The 20561-nt window shown below is 40.9% G+C and overlaps 1 protein-coding gene across 1 annotated transcript; it reads right to left on the bottom strand.

Annotated features, from left to right (window-relative positions):
* Positions 1–3949: 3949 nt before the first annotated feature.
* LOC113625194 (glycine N-acyltransferase-like) lies at positions 3950–20523 on the bottom strand. The gene is made up of 5 exons (XM_027115685.1): positions 20446–20523; positions 16789–16896; positions 10900–11026; positions 8600–8771; positions 3950–4352 (listed from the first exon to the last, which is right to left on the bottom strand). The coding sequence occupies exons 1-5, from the start codon at positions 20521–20523 to the stop codon at positions 3950–3952; spliced, it is 888 nt and encodes a 295-aa protein (XP_026971486.1).
* Positions 20524–20561: the final 38 nt, after the last annotated feature.

The raw sequence follows: 20561 nt of genomic DNA, 5'->3' as shown, positions 1-20561 counted from the left end.
TATGGAATTTAAAAAAGCAGTACTGATGAACCTAGTGGCAGGGCAGGAATAAACAAGCAGATGTAGAGAATGGACTTGAGGGCATGGTGGGGAAGGGGAAGCTGGGGATGAAGTGAGACAGTAGCATTGACATATATACACTACCAAATGTAAAATGGATGGTTAATGGGAAGCTGCTGCATAGCACAAGATCAACTCAATGCTTTGTGATGACCTAGAGGGATGGATAGGGAGGGTGAGAGGGAAGCTCAAGAGGGAGGGGATAAGGAGATATATGTATACAGATAGCCGATTCACTTTGTTGTATAGCAGAAACTAACACAACATTGTAAAGCATTTATACTCCAATAAAGATCTGAAAAAAAGAAAAAAAAAAGTCTGTTTGATTGCACATCCCCCTTCTCCAAAATTACATATATGCTGACCTCCCCCCTTACCTCTTTTTTTTACACTTTTTATTTTATGTTGGAATACAGTTGATTAACAATGTTGTGTTATTTTCAGTTGTCAACACGGTGATTCAGTTATACATATGCATGTATCTATTCTTTTTCAAATTCTTTTCCCAATTAGGTTGTTACATAATATTGAGCAGAGTTCCCTGTGCAGTACAGTATGTCCTGGTTGGTTATACATTTTATTTTATTTTATTTTTTATTTTTTATAAGTATTATCAAATTTCCTTCTTATTCTTTTTTAATACATCTTTATTGGAGTATAATTGCTTCACAATATTGTGTTAGTTTCTGTTGCACAACAAAGCGAATCAGCCATATGCATACACATGTCCCCATATCCCCTCCCTCTTCAGCCTCCCTCCCACCCTCCCTATCCCACCCCTCTAGGTCATTGCAAAGCACCGAGCCGATCTCCCTGTGCTATGCTGCTGCTTCCCACCAGCCAACTATTTTACATTCAGTAGTGTATATACGTCGATGCTATTCTCACTTCACCCCAGCTTTGCCCTCCCACCCCATGTCATCAAGACCATTCTCTATGTCTACCTCTTTATTCCTGCCCTGCAACTAGGTTCATCAATACCATTTTTTTTTAGATTCCATAAATATGCGTTATCATATGGTATTTGTTTTTCTCTTTCTGACTTACTTCACTCTGTATGACAGACTCTAGGTCCATCCACCTCACTACAAATGACTCAATTTCATTTCTTTTTATGGCTGAGTAATATTCCATTGTATATATGTGCCACATCTTCTTTATCCATTCATCTGTCAATGGACATTTAGGTTGGTTCCATGTCCTAGCTATTGGAAAAGGTGCTGCAATGAGCATTGGGGTGCATGTCTCTTTTTGAATTATGGTTTTCTCAGGGTATATGCCCAGTAATGGGATTGTTGGGTCATATGGTAGTTCTATTTTTAGTTTTTTAAGGATCCTTCATACTGTTTTCCATAGTGCTTGTATCAATTTACATTCCCACCAACAGTGTAGGAGGGTTCCCTTTTCACCACACCCTTTCCAGTAATTATTGTTTCTAGCTTTTTTATAATGACCATTCTGATTGGCGTGTGGTGATACCTCATTGTTGTTTTAATTTGCATTTCTCTAATAATTAGTGATGTTGAGCATCTTTTCATGTGCCTCTTGGCCATCTGTATGTCTTCCTTGGTGAAATGTCTATTTAGATCTTCTGCCCATTTTTTTTTTTTTTTAACATCTTTATTGGGGTATAATTGCTTTACAATGGTGTGTTAGTTTCTGCTTTATAACAAAGTGAATCAGTCATACATAAACATATGTTCTTCTGCCCATTTTTTGATTGCGTTGTTTACTTTTTTGATATTGAGCTCCATGAGTTGTTTGTATACTTTGGAGATTAATCCTTTGTCTGTTGTTTCATTTGCAAATATTTTCTCCCATTCTGAGGGTTGTCTTTTTGTCTTGTTTATGGTTTCCTTTGCTGTGCAAAAGCTTTTAAGTTTAATTAAGTTCCACTTGTTTATTTTTGTTTTTATTTCTGTTACTCTAGGAGGTGGGTCAAAAAAGCTCTTGCTGTGGTTTATGTCAAAGAGTGTTTGTTTTTCCTATGTTTTCCTCTACAAGTTTTATAGTGTCTGGTCTTACATTTAAGTCTTTAATCCATTCTGAGTTTATTTTCGTGTATGATGTTAGGGAGTGTTCTAATTTCATTCTTTTACATGTAGCTGTCCAGTTTTCCCAGCACCACTTATTGAAGAGGCTGTTTTTTCTCCATTGTATGTTCTTGCCTCCTTTGTCATAAATTAGGTGCCCATATGTGCGTGGGTTTATCTCTGGGCATTCTATCCTGTACCATTGGCCTGTATTTCTGTTTTTGTGCCAGTACCATACTGTCTTGATTACTGTAGCTTTGTGGTATAGTCTGAAGTCAGGGAGCCTGATTTCTCCAACTCTGTTTTTCTTTCTCAAGATTGCTTTGGCTATTCGGGGTCTTTTGTGTTTCCATATGAATTATAAGATTTTTTGTTCTAATTCTGTGAAGAATACCATTGGTAGTTTGATAGGGATTGCACTGAGTCTGTAGATTGCTTTGGGCAGTATAGTCATTTTCACAATATTGATTCTTCCAATCCAACAACATTGTATATTTCTCGATCTGTTTATGTCATCTTTGATTTCTTTCATCAGTGTTTTATCGTTTTCTGAGTACAAGTCTTTCGCCTCCTTAAGCAGGTTTATTCCTAGATATTTTATCCTTTTTCTTGCAATGGTAAATGGGAGTGATTTCTTAATTTCTCTTTCTGATTTTTCGTTGTTGGTGTGTAGGAATGCCAGAGATGTCTGTGCATTAATTTTGTATCCTGCAACCTTACCAAATTCATTGATTAGTTCTAGTAGTTTTCTGGTGGCATCTTTAGGATTTTCTATGTATAGTATCATGTCACTGGCAAATAGTGACAGTTTTACTTCTTCATTTCCAATTTTTATTACTTTTATTGCTTTTTCTTCTCTGATTGCCGTGGCTAGGACTGATTATCCATTTTAAATATAGCAGTGTGTACATGTCAATCCCAAGCTCCCTAAACATCCCCTCTCCCACTCTTCTCCCTCCCCCACCCCACCCCAGTAACCATAAATTCCTTCTCTAAATCTGTGAGTCTGTTTCTGTTTTGTAAATAAGTTCATTTGTACCATTCTTTTCCCCCTTACCTCTATGGAGGAGCTCCTCAGAGCTATCTGAGAAACTGTTTCCCAGGCTAGTCCTCAGTAAGCCCCCAGTAAATCTGAAACTCCCAGCTCTCACCTTGTGCAATTTCAGAGGACAGAAACAACGTTAGTATCTCTTTCCTAAAGTAGGAGTTGCAAAAGAAGATATTAATGCCAGTCAGTCTTTTTGTTTTAATTATCTCTGCTGCATTATACACACACACACACACACACACACACACACACCATCTATAGCTATAGATATAGAAATGTGTGGTATGTGTGTATAGTATATTTCATGTGATTATAATACAAGGCTTAAGAAGTGACCTGGGAAAGGAGGATATTCAAAGAGCTACTCAGAAGACATGTGACTCTATAGTCGATTAAAAACAACACATAGAAAGCCAGAGAGAAAAAGTCCTAGAACCCACAAATTATTACAATCCTTCTGGCAAATTGGAAAGGGTCAGTGAGCTAGTAGTTCCAGGAAGAACAATGCAGAAAAGTATGCAACTAAATATAAAGCATGACTAGGATGCTGGAAGTGTAGGAGCTGTACCAGCCAGACAGCTGGGGTGCCTGGCCTGTTTCCTACTGAGGAAACTAAGGGAATCCTGGGAGGTATTTGAGCACAGAGACTGAGGCTATTCTGTTCACTACCCATCACTGCTTCCTCAGAGCTCAGGACCCTTCATTACCATTGATTACATTTTATTCCCTCTCTCCTCTCTCCATCACCCATCAGCTCCTCCAGCCACGTGCCCTGTCCATTCAACACTGTCTTGTGTTCAGGTCTGCTTCACAGAGGCACAAAGTTCCACTGGTTCCAGTCACTGGACACAGAGATATTCTGCAGCTTGAAGTTCAGTTTTTGCATGATGTGATTGGCCCTATCTACATGGGAATACATGGGGAAGCCAAGTTTGTCTAGAGCCTGAACCTGGACATAGATGAGGTAGGTGATGAGGCCCTGGGCCCGGTACTCAGGTATGGTGCCTGCCATCCGCAGCTCTCCTGTCTGGTCCATTAGGGCCCAGGATACAGGGGTCCCCTCAGGCCCCAGCAGGCAGAAGGTGGGGAAGGTCCGGATACAGCGCTCGATGAACCGCTGGCTCCTCTCATTGCCACCAAAATGCCAGAATTTATTCACCAAGGCAGCGTGGGTAGGATCCAGGGATGAGAGTTTCAACACCTTTTGATGGCTATTGGGAACAAGGGGAAAGAATAGCTCATAATATTGAAACTGTATACAAGCCTGTTTATCCCTGTCCTTTGAAATAAAAACCTTTTGCTTTAGTCTCCCAGGCCTCCCTTGAGTGCCAAAAGGCTAACAGAGTTAATGATTAGAAAATGTGAAGATCTAGAAACAGAAGAGCTGTTGGGCTGAGAAACTGGTAAAAATTTAGACTATAAATCTGCCACATGGCAGAATCACTGAACTCACAGTTCTCTGCAAGATATTGATAAGGGCCTGACACACATTTCTAAGTTGTTTTTATAGGAAGCACATCCCCACCAGATGAAAACTGCTCACCTCAAGAACATAGACTGGTTGAAGCCAGGAGGTTGATGATGCTTGAAACTTCACCTTGATGCCAACCAATCCAAGAATTGTGCACAAGCTGACCACAACCCTGCAGCAACCTCCCTCACACTGACTTTAAAACCCCTTCCCTGAAAGCCATTGGGGAGTTCGAGTCCTTTGAGCATGAGCTGCCCATTCTCCTTGCTTGGTGCCCTGCAATAAATGCTGTACTTTCCTTCACCACAACCTGGTGTCAGTAGATTGGCTTTACTGCAAGTGGACCCAAGTTTGGCTCAGTAACAATGTCACATGTACTGTGGAGTATTTTATTTGTCCCCTGCCCCAATTGTTCTGAGAGGGGAATAGGAGCATATTTAAGCACAAGTGCTCTGTAGCCAGGCTGTCTAGATTCATAATCTGACTCCTTGGGTGATTTGGGGCTGATTACTTCATTTCCCACTTCCTCTATTTCTTCATCTAATAAATAAGGATGATAATCACACCTCCTTTATAGAATCATTGTGAGGCTTAAATGAGTCAATGGATGTAGGGGCTTAGAACAAGCACCTGGCAGATAATAAATCCTCTACAGAAATTAGCTACAATTGTTTCATTTGGCCTCCGCTGCAACTTTCCAACCTAGATAGGGCAGGTGTTCTTATCCTTATTTTACACAGAAGGAAAACGTTGCAGAGATATAAACAAGTGCCCCAAAGCACATGCTAGCAAGCAGTGAAGCCAGAGCTTTAAATGTTGATGTCTGAAGGTCCTTGGCTACCACGTTGAACAAGAGGGGAGGCTGAAGTCCAGAAAGGGGCAGTGACATGAAGTGCAGGCAGCCCCCAAGGCACAGAACACTGAACCTGATGGCATCTGCAGGCTGTAAAGGGGCTTTGGGAGGTGTCCTGGAAAGAGCCCACAAGGTGAAACTAGGAGATCTAGACTCAAGCCCACTATGCCCTTAACCACCCATGTGACCTGAACAAGCTATTTCATCATCTGAGTCTGTTTTCTGTCGGGAAAATGGGGATAATATCTCCCATCCTGTTTATCCTACAGTGCAGACAAGGGGATCCAGAGAGGTTCTTTGATACAAAGTGAATAAAACTCTCCCAGCAGTACAGACGGAAGGCCATGGGACTGGGCATCTTTAGCTGAAATCTCCACCGTCAGTGTTCAGTTCTATTCAGTGTTAGACTGGACATCAATGGGGGAAAATATATTATTTGTTGAAATTCTCTTTATTGGAAAAATTTGTTTGTCAAGTGAATTTACTGAACACATTTATTAAATACCTACTATATACCAGGCACTGTTTTAGCTGTGGAAGATCTATCAGTGAACAAGACAGGGAAGGTACCTGCTCTCTCTCGTGGGTTTGCAACGTTGTTGGGGAGAGTTCAAACATCCAGTAAGTAAGATCGTTCACTAAATTACCTAATTTCAAATAATCATAAGTGCTACAAAGAAAATAAAAGTGGGTCATGTGTGGAAAATAACTGGGAAGTGATTTTAGGTGGAGTGGTCTAGCCTGGACTCTCTGGAAGGTGACATTTGAGCAGTTCTGAACAGCAAAAGAAGTCATGTGTGTCAGGATTGGGTAGGGTGGGGGCAGAGGGAAAAGCTGACTCAAAAGGCCTGAGCTTACAAACAACCCAATCAAAAAATGGGCAGAAGACCTAAATAGACATTTCTCCGAAGAAGACATACAGATGGCCAAGAGGCACATGAAAAGCTGCTCAACATCACTAAATATTAGAGAAATGCAAATCAAAACTACAATGAGGTATCACCTCACACCAGTTAGAATGGCATCATCAGAAAATCTACAAACAACAAATGCTGGAGAGGGTGTGGAGAAACGGGAACCCTCTTGCACTGTTGGTGGGAATGTAAATTGATGCAGCCACTATGGAAAACAGTATGGAGCTTCCTTAAAAAACTAAAAATAAAATTATCATATGACCCAGAAATCCCACTACTGGGCATATACCCAGAGAAAACCATAATTCAAAAAGACACACGCACCCCAATGTTCATTGCAGCACTATTTACAATAGCCAGGTTATGGAAGCAACCTAAATGCCCATCAACAGATGAATGGATAAAGAAGATGTGGTACATATATACAATGGAATATTAATCAGCCATAAAAAGGAACGAAAATGGGTCATTTGTAGAGATGTGGATGGACCTAGAGTCTGTCATATAGAGTGAAGTAAGTCAGAAAGAGAAAAACAAATATTGTATATTAATGCATATATGTGGAATCTAGAAAAATTGTACAGATGAACCTGTTTGCAAGGCAGAAATAGAGACACAGATGTAGAGAACAAACATATGGACAGCAGTGGGGGAAAGGGGGATGGGGGGTGGGATGAAGTGGGAGATTGGGATTGACATATATACACTAATACATATATAGATAGATAACTAATAAGAACCTGCTGTATAAAAAATAAAATAAAATATAATTAAAAAAAAAAAAAAAGCCTGAGCTTACAATGGTCGATGGCAGGAGGAAAACCAGTGTTGTTGGGGGCAGTAAGCAAGAGAGGAGATGAGGTCTAAAAAGTAGATGGGTGTTGGCTCTTATAGGGTCATGTTGGAGTTCCGAATTATTTCCAAGTGAGATGGGAAGTACTCGAGTCTTTTAAGCAGGGGAAGAACATGGTCTAATGTGCATTTTTTTTAAAAAAAGATTACTCTGGCTGCTTGGCAGAAAATGGATGGTTAGGAGACCAAAGCAAAAGCTGGAAGAGAAGGTAAGAGGTATAGTGGGTTGAATGGTGTGTCCACTCGAAAGGTGTGCCCACCTGGAACCGGAAAATGTGACCTTATTCAGAAAAAGCATCCTTGCAGGTGTAAGTACATTGAGGATCCCAACATGAAGTCATCCTGGATTATCTAGTGGGCCTTTAATCCAATCAAAAGTGTCCTTATAATAGACAGAAGAAAAGACACAGACACACACAGAGAAGCCCATGTGAAGGCAAATTCAGAAACGAGAGTGATGAAGCTGAGACAGGCTGGGACCTGGAACCCTTTGCTGCAGTGCTACAATGCTTGCACCTGGACAAACTTCTCCTCGGGCAACAAAATACAAAGAAACTAAAAATAACTGTGTGCATGTGCACTTGGGGCAAATTATGGACAAAGGGACAAAAAGACCCAAAACGCCCAATTCCCACTTCTGAAGAGCCAGGAGCAAAAAACAGGGTGTTGGGAGCAAAAGCTGGGTACTGCGCATGCCCCCTGCACACAACACCACCAAAGGGGTGGGCAAAACACCTAAGCCACCCCTCTGGCCCGACCCCTGGACGCACCCCTACCCTCACCCCATATAAGGAGCCGGCTCGACCCCCTGCCTCAGCCAGCAGGCAAGCAAGGGAACCTGTGGTTTGTTCTCTCTCCCCACTGCTGCAGCAGGGACCCCAATAAAGCCTTACCTGAACTTCTTGTCTGGCCTCTAATCAGTTTCTATTGATTGGGGAAGGCCAAGAACCCTGGTTGGTATCAAAGCCACAAGGCAAGGAATGCCTACAGCCACCAGAATCTGGAAGAGGCAAGGAAGAATTCCCTCCTAGAGGCTTTGAAGGGAACGGAGGCTCGCCAACCCATGGACTTGGCACTTCCGGCCTCCAGAACTGTGAGAATAAATTTCTGCTGTTTAAAGGCGCTCCAGTTTGTTGTGCTTTTCTGCGACTGTCCTGGAATGTGCTGGCTAATTCAGTGGTGACAGATATGAGGCTTCTTCCTTTTTTGTTTTGTTTTGTTTTTGTTTTTTGCCTCACCGCGCAGCCTGCGGGCGGGATCTTAATTAGTTCCCAGACCAGAGGGATTGAACCTCTGCCCTCGGAAAGTGCAGAGTCCTAACCACTGGACCACCAGGGAATTCCCCAGAGCAACTTCTTTCAGACTTACATGGACTTGTATTTATCACCATTGGGTGATACGTTTTTTTCATCCAGCAAGGAAGTAGCCAACTTCTTTGTTGTCTCAGAGACCATATAGAGAAAGCACTGTGTTCGCTTCACCTTGCCCAATTTAATAGCCGCAAGATTGTTTATCACATCATCCAGGCTGGACTGTGAACCTAGATGGAGGAAATGAATTATATGAGATATCACTGTTCCTTTAAGTGTCAGGAAAAAGCTGTCCAACGGCTGCAAAGTTTGCAGGTTTCAAATTATTAAAACTCGTGTCCCATCATGAAAAGACTTCTGTGGGATAATGGCAAATCACTCTCATATTTAAAAACAATTCAAAATTGGGATAATACTACAATTCCTGAATACATCACAGTACAGTTATGACCATCAAAGAAGATGAGGTATAAAGATAATAACCAAAATTGATTGAAAAATTCTATGCACTCAGTGCAATAGATTGCTGCTACAGTGGTCTGAGTTTGTTCCTCTTCACTATCTTGATTTTTTTCTTCTTAACTGACTATGGGCTTGACCATGAAACTTGCTTTGGCCAATAGAAAAATAGCAAATATGAATCAGTAAAAAGCTTGAAAAGTGACTATGCATGGAGGTTTGCCTTTTCTCTCTGCTCTTGAGAACCTGTGACTTCTATACATCGCCCAAGCCACTTGATCAGCACAGCCAGTAGCCAGCACAGACAAAGCCAGCGTTAACAGCCAAACTTGAGATTATGGCTGACTTAGTCCTACCAGCTCACTGAAAACCCCCAGCTGACTGCAGCTACATGGGTGAATCTAGGAGAGACCAGCAGAAGAATCACCCAGCTGAGCCTAGTCCAAATTGCTGACCCACAAAATCGTGAGCTAATAAATGATTGTGGTTTGCAGTCACTATCTGAGGATGGTTTGAAAACCTAACTGATAAAATCAGACATGGTACTGAGCACTTCTCATTCAAGATCTTATTCAATCTTTAAATGGCTTATGTTTTGGGTACTATTCTAATCCTCTTTTTTTTTTTTTTTTTCGGTACGCAGGCCTCTCACTGTTGTGGCCTCTCCCGTTGCGGAGCACAGGCTCCGGACGCGCAAGCTCAGCGGCCATGGCTCATGGGCCCAGCCGCTCCGCGGCATGTGGGATCTTCCCAGACCGGGGCGCGAACCCGTGTCCCCTGCATCGGCAGGAGGACTCTCAACCACTGCGCCACCAGGGAAGCCCTAATCCTCATTTTTATATATAAGGAAACTGATCCACAGAGAGGTTGTTCCTTGCCTTAGATCACGTAACTACTAACAGGCCCAACAAGGTCACAATTTTAGGTAGTCTGACTCCAGAGAATACTTTTTTTTTTTTTTCTGGCCGCACAATAGCTTGGGAGATCTTTGTTGTGGAATCTTAGTTCCCCGACCAGGGATTGAACCTGGGCCGGGCCTCTGGCAGTGAGAGCACAGAGTCCTAACCACTGGACCGCCAGGGAATTCCCCAATACATTCTTAACTACTAAATTCCTCCTTCGTAAATAAGACAATGATAAAACGGAGATGAGACAGAAGGAAAGCTCTGCTCCCATATTCAATCTCCCTAATAGATCCTGGAATAAACCATGAATCCTTAGCTATTAAGAAATTATGTTATTCATGATTTCCTATGTAAACCCCATGTACTGCAGTCTTCAAGTTCTAATTCACTATTGTTGGAGGAGGTCATCAAGAAGACGTGCTACCTGTTGACTCATGAGCTGGACCCAGGCAATTGGAGGTTCCCCACTCCCTCCCCTCCTTGGAAGGTGCTTCCCACTTGCCTTCCCAGCTCCCAGAAGCTGCTCCAAGGACACAGCCTTGAGATTGAAATGTGGTGTTGAGATATCTGGATTGGGTACATGACTGAACCCAGTTAAGGCCACTATATAAATGTCTAAGATTTTGACAGGTGGGTGAGGTGATATACTCATCCTGCAGTCTCCTGCAGGAAACAAGCCTGGAAGTTCCCCTGCTTATTAAACTTGCCACCTGCCAATTGGAAGTAGTTTGCCCCTTTCTTAGGTCTCTCCTTGCCATACATGTAGATGGGGGCTGGTTTCAGATTTCACCTGGGAAGCTCCCAAATAAGTTTGTGAACTAACAACTATGGAGGTAGTGGTGGCAGCTGAGAGAAAGAATGGACAGCAGGCTGAGTGTCTAGGACTTGGAGTAAAGATATAGAGGATGTAGGGCTGTAATTCGAAATGAAAAGTGACACTACAGATACAGATATGGGAGATCTCAGTAGCCAGCACACATCCCAGTTCCCTTACTTTGAATCTGCAAATGTTGCTTCCAGTTGATGACTTCCGGCAAACCAAGGAATTCCTGACATTTCTTAGGGTCCTTGGAGTAGACTTGGTAAGTATTGGTGTAGTGATCAAGGTCATCTGTCATCTCCTGTTTGGGTTGGGAAAAGTAGAATCAACCAAAATGCTTGTATTTAGTGATTGCCATATTCGTTTTCAGGGTTCCATTATCTTATGACACTTTTAAATACTAAAATATTAGCTTTTTCGTTGTATTGATTTTATTGAAGGATTATTTACATTATGAGATCAAGTCAAGGACTCCCTGATTCAATTAACAATGAAAAATGTCCTGAACAAAACTACTCCTAACTCAGTTATTGCTTTAAATTTTCAAACCAAGCAAAAATGATCCATTTAAAATTATTTCTCTATCCCTCCATAAAACTCATTAAGAAGCTTGAAGAAGGGGCTTCCCTGGTGGCGCAGTGGTTGAGAGTCCGCCTGCCGATGCAGGGGACGCGGGTTCGTGCCCCGGTCCGGGAGTATCCTGCGTGCCGTGCAGCGGCTGGGCCCGTGAGCCATGGCCGCTGGGCCTGCGCGTCCGGAGCCTGTGCTCCGCAACGGGAGAGGCCACAACAGTGAGAGGCCCGCGTACCGTAAAATAATAATAATAAAAAACTTCCAAGGGGAAGTTTTAAAGAATATTTAAAGAAATATTGGCTGAGAACTTCCCAAGTCTTGAGAGAAATTTGGATACACAAGTTTATGAAGCTCGTAGGTCACCAAACAGTCAACTTAAAGAGAACCTCTCTTAGACACATTATAATAAAACTGTCAAAACCCCCCAAAAGGCTATCAGCAGATTTCTCAGAGACCTTGCAAGCCATGAGAAGATGGGGGCAATATATTCAAAGTGCTGAAAGAAATAAACTGCCATCCAAAAATATTTTACCCAGCGAAGTTGTTCTTCAGAAAAGATAGCAAGATATCATTTTTAATATCTTGCTACCACTATTTGTTTGTGATATTTGTTTTTTTATTGGGCATCTATTAACAAATTATTGTAGCTATAGATATTTTAATATTTTGTCCTTTAATCTTTATACTTGAGTTAAGTGGCTAAAAACCATATTACTATATGAGAGTATTCTGAATCTGACTATATGCTTACTTTTACCAGTATGCTGTATATTTTCATATGTTTTTGTTACTAATTAGCATCCTTTCCTTTCAGCTTGAAGAACTCCTTTTAGCTTTTCCTTTTTTTTTTTAAGAAAGAATTGGAACATTTTTTTCGATGTTTCACTAACTTTCACGAACAAACCAAAACTGAGGAAGTTCATCACCAAAAGACCTGCCTTATAAGAAATACTGAAAGGGGAACAGTTCTCAGAGCTTTCTGAGATGCTCTTCCCAGGTTATAATCCTCAAATTTGGCTCGAATAAAATGTTCCGATTCCTTCTGAAAAAAAAAAAAAAAAAAAAGAAATGCCAAAAGGAGTTCTTCACATTGAAAGGAAAGGATGCTAATTAGTAACATAAAAACATATGAAAATATACAGCATACTGGTAAAAGTAAGCATATAGTCAGATTCAGAATATTCTCATATAGTAATGTTATGGTTTTTAGCCACTTAACTCTAGTATAAAGATTAAAGGACAAAATATTAAAATATCTATAGCTACAATAATTTGTTAATGGATATCCAATATAAAAAATATAAATAGTGACATTAAAAAAACATAAAATGGAGAGCAAAAGGATAGAGTTTTTGTATGCAATCAAAGCTAAATTGTTATCAGAGTAAAATAGACTCTTATATTTATAATATGTTTTACATAAGCCTCATGGTATCACAAAGCAAAAACCTACAGTAGATTTACAAAAGATAAGAGAAAAGAATCAAAGTTTACCGCCACAGAAAATCATCAGTTCACAAAGGAAAGTTGCAAGAGGAAGAAAGGAACAAGAGGACTACAAAACAGCAGAAAACAATAGGGTGGCATTAATAAGTTCTTACCTGTCAATAAGTACTCTAAGTGTAAATTGATTCAATTCTCCAATCAAAATATATAGAGTAGCTAGATGAATTTTAAAAAAAAAGATCAACTCTGTGTTGCCTACGAGACTTTAAGCTTTAAGGAAACACATAGGCTCAAAGTGAAGGGATGAAAACGGCATACCATACAAATAGAAACCAAAAGACAGCAGGAATAGCTACACTTGTATCAGACAATATAGACTTTAAGCCAAGAATGATAACAAGAGAAAAAAGAAGGCTATTACAGAACTTTTTTTTTTTTTTTTTCGGTACGCGGGCCTCTCACTGGTGTGGCCTCTCCCGTTGCAGAGCACAGGCTCCAGATGCGCAGGCCCAGCGGCCATGGCTCACGGGCCCAGCCGCTCCGTGGCATGTGGGATCTTCCTGGACCGGGGCACGAACCCGTGTCCCCTGCATCGGCAGGCAGACTCTCAACCACTGCGCCACCAGGGAAGCCCTATTATAGAACTTTGATGAAAGAAATTGAAGAAGACATAAACAAATGGAAAGACATACATTTGGATTTATGGTTAATGAATTGGTTAAGGTTTCATGGATTGAAAGAATTAATTTTGTTAAAATAATCATATTACCCAAAGCCATCTGTAGATTCAATGCAACCTCTATCAAAATTCCAATAGCATTTTCACAGAAATAGAAAAAAAATCCTAAAACTTATATGGAACCACAAAAGATTGACTAGACAAAGCAATCCTGAGAAATAAGAACAAATATGGAGGCTTCATACTTTCTGATTTCAAACTATACTACAAAGCTGTAGAAATCAAAACAGTAAGGTATTGGCATGAAAATAGACACATAGACAAATGGAATGGAATTGAGAGCCCAGAAATAAGCTCTCACATATATGATCAACTAATATTTGACAAGGGAGCCAAGAACACTCAATCAGGAAAGAATAATCTCTTTAATAAATGGTATTGGGAAAGCTTAATAATCACTTGCAGAAGAACCAATCTTACACCACTCAAAAAGTTAACTCAAAATGGACTGAAGCCTTAAACATAAGTACTGAAACTTTAAAAACCTAGAAGAAAATATAGAGATAAAGCTCCTTGACATTGGTCTTAGCAATGATGTTTTGGATATGACACCAAAAGCACAAGAAAAGAAGGCAAAAAATCAACAATTGGGACTACATCAAACTAAAAAGCTTCTGCACAGCAAAAGAAAAAATCAACAAAATGAAGAGACACCTATCAAATGGGAGAAAATACTTTCAAATCACATATCAGACAAGGGGTTAGTACCCAAAACATATTTTAAAAACTCATACAATATCATATAAAAAACCCCAAACGATCCCATTAAAAATGGGCAGAAGAATTGACATACAAATGGCCAACAGATACATGAAAAAGTGCTTTACATTACTAATTATCAGGTAAATGCAAATCAAGACCACATACATACCAGAATGGTTATCATCAAAAGGACAAGAGATGGGCTTCCCTGGCGGCGCAGTGGTTAGGGGTCTGCCTGCTGGTGCGGGGGACATGGGTTCGAGCCCTGGTCTGGGAGGATCCCACATGCTGCAGAGCAACTGGGCCCGTGAGTCACAACTACTGAGCCTGCACGGCTGGAGCCTGTGCTCCGCAACAAGAGAGGCCACGATAGTGAGAGGCCCGCGCACCGCGATGAAGAGTGGCCCCCGCTTGCCGCAACTAGAGAAAGCCCTCGCACGGAAACGAAGACCCAACACAGCCAAAAATAAACACACAAATAAATTAATTAATTTTTTTAAAAAAAGAAAAGGACAGAGATAACAAGTACTGGGGAAGCTCTGGAGAAAAGGGAGCCCTGTGCACTGTTGGTGGGAATGTAAATTGGTGTAGCCACTATGTAAACAGTATGGAGATTCCTCCAAAAATTGAAAATAGAACTGTCATATGAATCAGGAATCCCATCTGGGTATACAGCCAAAGCAAATGAAAACAGGATCTCAAAGAGATACCCGCACTCCATGTTGATTGCAACATTATTCACAATAGCCAAAATATGGGGAAAAAAATGAATGGATAAAGAAAATGTGGCATATCTTTACAATGGAATTTCAGTCAGCCACAAGAAAGAAGTAACTCCTGCCAGTTGTGCCAACATGGATAGACCTCGTAGGCGTTATGCTAAGTGAAATCAGTCAGACAGAGGAAGACAAATACTGTATGACCTTCTTTATGTGTGGAATCTTAAAAAGCTGAATCATAGATACAGAGAGTTGGATGGTGGTTACTAGAGGCTGGGGAGGCCTAGGTGGGGGAAACGTGGAGATATCAAAAGGTACAAACTTCTAGTTTGTACCAGATAAATAAATTCTGAGAATCTAATATACAGTATGGGGATTATAGTTAACAAGGCTGTATTATATACAGTTGACCCTTGAACAATGCAGGGGTTATGGACCCCAACACTCCATGCAATTGAAAATCCGCACATATAGCTTTACAGTCAGCCCTTGTATCTGCTGTTCTGCATCCACAGATTCAACCGTCCTCAGATGGTGTCGTACTGTAGCATGAAATTATTGAAAAGAATCTGCATATAAGTGGACTCGTGCAGTTCAAGCCCATGTTGTTCAAGGGTCAACTGTACTTGAAAGTCTCTAAGAAAGTAGATCTTGAATGTTTTCACCAAAAAAAAGAAATGGTAATTATGTGACCTGATGGAGGGTTAGCTAAAGCTATGGTGGGAATCGTTTAATGATATATGTGTATCAAATCTACACATTGTACATTTTATACTTACAAAATCTTATATGTCAATAATCGCTTGTAAAGCTGGACAACTCTTATTTTTAAGACTGTATTTTTGAAAGTAGCTCAGGTTTCTATCAATAATTAAAAGTCTTCATTTTCAGATTATTTAATTTGGTTATTTTGAATAATATTTCTTACCAATTTCACTTCTATATAAGTTCTATAAAATACAGTTACATTAAAATTTTAGATTTTTACTTGATATTTTAAAATATCATTATATGTTTTATTTTTGAAATGTCTTAGCTATTCAATTTCACTAATTACAAAATTATCATACAATATGTGAACAACAATTCCAACTATGTCATTTTCTCCTCAGTTTTCCTTAGTTCACTCTGTTATTTCAGACCTTATGCCTTGCAACTACTATTTCCTCTGCTTTGAGGGCAGTCCTTCCCTGCCACCATGTAAAAAATCTTATTTGCCTTCAACATCCAGTTTTGGTAAAATTTCTGCTAAGAAGCGTTTCTGATCCTCTCCCTGCAACCTCTACCACATATAGTCTTTTTCCTGCCCTGTTTTATTTGCTTTATTGATGACGGTAGGTTATAACACCCTGCAGCATCTCAATGGGAAGACAGTATCACAATGAGAAGTTTTGAGTTAGCATGAATGAGTTGGTGTGGTTTCAAAACTGGTGTTTTTAAAAGGTAGGAAATATTTTTTCCCCCTTGGGTTAAGGGTTTAAAATGGGTTTCATTTATTACAATGCAGAATTCTAGCCTGGGAAATGCTCCTTTGATACCTTTAACAAAAGTGAATATCTACATAATCCTACATTACCACAACCTCCCACTGGTTGCCTCTATTCCCACAAACTGGGTGCAAGAAATGACAAAGTGCGTTTGGTCTTAAGCAGCAGCAGGATGCTATCCGTGTTTTGATCCTGCCTGTTTCACACGACGCTGTAATTTATCTGTGTATTTACCTATAATCTCCTCCAGGCTGTGGGCGTTTTGAGGACAAGGACTTGTTAACCAACACCTCGATTCATTTCTATAATCCCAGGGTCTAGCACATTGCCGGGCACACGGTAGGCACATAGCAAATACGAACATACATGCATATTCATTCCACATCTGGCACCTTACCTGCTCCTGAGGGCGGATAACCACTGTATTAAAATCAGGCCACCTGTCCACCAGGGCCTGTAGCTTGAAAGGGTTTCCCTGGTTCATGTGGAAGGTGGTCCCATAAACCTGCAGTATCCGGACAAAGTGAGAGGGTCAGCTTATTAGGAAGGGATGGCAAAGTGCCTCGTTTGATCAGGACAAGGTTTATTTCTATGAAATAATGAAATTTTTTGATTAGAAGGCACCTAATGAGAATTTCTGCAGACCGTTTTTTAGGTTCTAATTTTTGCCCCAATAAATATATCTTTAAAAAATATTCATATAGGGCTTCCCTGGTGGCGCAGTGATTGGGAGTCCGCCTGCCGATGCAGGGGACACGGGTTCATGCCCCGGGAGGATCCAGCATGCCGCGGAGCAGCTGGGCCCGTGAGCCATGGCAGCTGAGCCTGCACGTCCAGAGCCTGCGCTCCGCAACGGGAGAGGCCACAACAGTGAGAGGCCCGTGTACCGCAAAAAGAAAAAAATATATATATATTCATATAGAAAATATTCAGACCAATGAAATTTATGAATAAAAGTTATGAACTCTCCCATTGTAGAATTTAATAAAATCTTTAATAAATTTCCTTCTATTCATGTACACACACAACAAACTTCACAAAAAATGAAAAATATCAGATACACTCTACTCCAGGTGTTTCCAACTTTTCAGTGTAAACAATGACCCTTCAAAGAATATCTTTTTGTAGAAATCTTTGCATATGTACCTGATATTTGCTTAGGGAAGGTTTTTAGATGGGACATTGCTGGGCATAAAGTTATCTACATGTTTAAGGCTTTTTTTGTGTGTGTGTTACGTGGGCCTCTCACTGTTGTGGTCTCTCCCGTTGTGGAGCACAGGCTCCGGACGCGCAGGCTCAGCAGCCATGGCTCACGGGCCTAGCTGCTCCGTGGCATGTGGGATCTTCCCGGACTGGGGCACGAACCCGCGTCCCCTGCATCGGCAGGCGGACTCTCAACCACTGCGCCACCAGGGAAGCCCTGTTTAAGGCTTTTTAACATATATTTTTAAATTATCCTCTGGTAAAGGTAAATATTTCCTACCAATAAGTGGAGGCTATAGTAATTAAAGGTCAGGGACAATTGTCTCTTTGGTCCTTTTATAGCAAATAAAAATAAAGCCAGATAGTCTACCCGTAGAAGAATGCTTACCTTTCTCTTCCCCAGAGTAAAAGGATGGTTTACAAATGGTTAAGATTGAGAAAAGTGAATAGATTCAACTCACCCCAAATTATGCCAGGCCTTTCAAAGCATTAGCCTCACATAAGATGCATCCACAATTCACCCCACTGTAAATTTATGGTCTGATGTGTAATAACAGTGGCTAATATTTGCATATCTTCTCCGTGTGCAAGGCACAGTTCCACCTGTTCAACATAAAGTCTTCTCATCCTGACAATAACCCCAAGAGGTTAGAGCTCTCATTACTCCCTTCTTTTTATTTTGGCTGCGTGGCTTGTGGGATCTTAGTTCCCCCACCAGGGATGGAACCCAGGCCCTGGGCAGTGAAAGCACCAAGTCCTAACCGTGGGTCACCAGGGAAGTCCCTCATCACTCCCTTTTTGTATGAGAAAACGAAAGCATGTAAAAGTTAAGTGATGTGGTGTCGACATACAGCTTGATGATGGAAGAGGCAGACACAGACCCAGACAGGCTGGATGCTGAGTCTGCCCTTTTAGCCACAGAACCAATGCGATGTCACTGTCATCAACCTAACTCCCATGGTAGGATTAGGGTGCAAGTTCTTGACAAAACTAATAATAGAAATTGAAATATGTAACTTTATCGACCAATGTCCAAGGCGTTATGCCCAGTGGATGAGCATAATGGTTAGTACTTGGCTTCAAGGGTTAACCTGCCTGGAATAAAACCCTGGCTACTTACTGTGTGAACTTGGTAAAGTGCAGAGACCTAGTGTCTCTGTGCCGGTAGAATACCACAACCAGGGTTTTGACGTTGATACGGTCAAGATGTGGAACAGTTTCATCATCACGAGCATCACTCATATTGCTCCTTAGAGTCACACCCATTACCCTCCACTGCTCACGTCCTCCTTCACCTCCAGCAACCATCAATCTCTTCTCCACTTCTATAATTTTGTTATTTCAAGAATTTTATATTAATGGACTCATGTAGCGTGTCATCCCTTGGGATTGGCTTTTTTTTTCACTCAGCATAATTTTCTGCAGCGTCGTCCAGATTGTGGCAGGTATCAATAGGTCATTTCTTCTTTGTCGTTTAGTAGCATTCCACAGTATGGATGTACCACCGTTCGTTTAGCCATTCGCTTATGGAAGGACATCTGAGTTGTTTTGACTATTATGGATAAGGTTGTTATAGACATTCATGTGCATAGTTTTGTGTGAAAATAAACTTGTATTTGTCTGGGGCAAATGCGCAGGACTGTAATTGCTGTTTGTGTGCTGGTTGCAAGGTTAGTTAGAAACTTACAAATTGCTTTTCAAGCGTGGCTGTACCGTCTCACGTTCCCACCAACAATACACGAGAGATCCAGTTTCTCCTCATTCTTAACAGCATCTGAAGTGGAGGACCTATTTTGCTCAAAGCATACAGGTAGGCTCAGGTGAGTTGAAATTGGGTAAATGGATTATATTTCTGGCCTCAACAGTAACCAGTTGGGCAAGTTATTTAAGTTTCCTTCGTCAGATGCATCATCTACAACGTAGGGAGAAGAGTGACACCCTCCTCGTATGGGAGTTTTGAAGTTTATATGAGTTCACAGATAAAGCCCAGTGGCTGGGATGAGGTAAGGGCTATAAGTGCTTTTTATTGCCACTAATGAACTGCACTGGCGTTGTTCTGACCTCGAGGTCCCCATTGGTGCCGGTGCTGGGCAGTGGTTGCATGTGACTTAAGATTCTATCTTTAGGTGTAAAAGGAGCTTTTAAAAAGCAGTTTAGGGACTTCCCTGGCGGTCCAGTGGTTAGGACTCCACGCTTTCACTGCCAAGGGCTTGGGTTCAATCCTGGGTCGGGGAACTAAGATTCCACAAGATGCATGGCCAAAAAATAAAAAATGAAAGAAAAGCATTTTACTCGTTTCATCAATCCTCTGAATGTTAAAAATGAAAATATAAATAAAAAGTGCATAAATCCAGCCACTTTGTAACAAATTTTGCTGCAATAAAAAAACGAAGAGTATATAATAATTTCTAGGTCTCCTCCATGGACAGTGCATAATCTTTCGGATTTCAAAGAAATAGGAGTTGACCTATTAAATGTTCCAAGAAGGTACATGGTGGTTAACCTTGCCTTGGGCACAAATGTTTAAAAATTAGTATGTACTTAGATCAACCTTTTAAAGAGAAATCAAGGAAATGTTTTTGAGTCTGCAGAGAGCGTTTTTTTTGCCACTTAAAAGTATCAGACAAGTCATATTACTGAGACCTGTTTCCTCTTCTGGGACATGAGTATAATAGACCTCCCTTGCCAAGAGGTGCTATGTGAGATGCAGCATGAGTGAGTTCCTGCCACAGAATGGGTGCTCAGTGAAAGCTCATTCTTTTTTTTTTTTTTTTTAAAAGCTCATTCTCTTTCTCACCTCTATTACAAGAAGACGCAACCATTTGGTTCCCTAAGAATGTCCCATGCTCACCTTTAAGGACTCAGGGAGGCTCTTCCTTAAGTATTTTTCTAGCATCTGCAGCATCTGTGGACCCTGTAAGTGGAGCATCTTCGCAGGTACCTTAGCCTAGAGAGAAGACCAAGAAA

Source organism: Aethalodelphis obliquidens, unplaced genomic scaffold, assembly GCF_003676395.1.
Source record: "Aethalodelphis obliquidens isolate GAN/ISIS:26980383/991018 unplaced genomic scaffold, ASM367639v1 scaffold14, whole genome shotgun sequence".
In the NCBI taxonomy this organism is placed as follows: Eukaryota; Metazoa; Chordata; class Mammalia; order Artiodactyla; family Delphinidae; genus Aethalodelphis; species Aethalodelphis obliquidens.
This window is presented reverse-complemented; position numbering and strand designations above follow the sequence as displayed.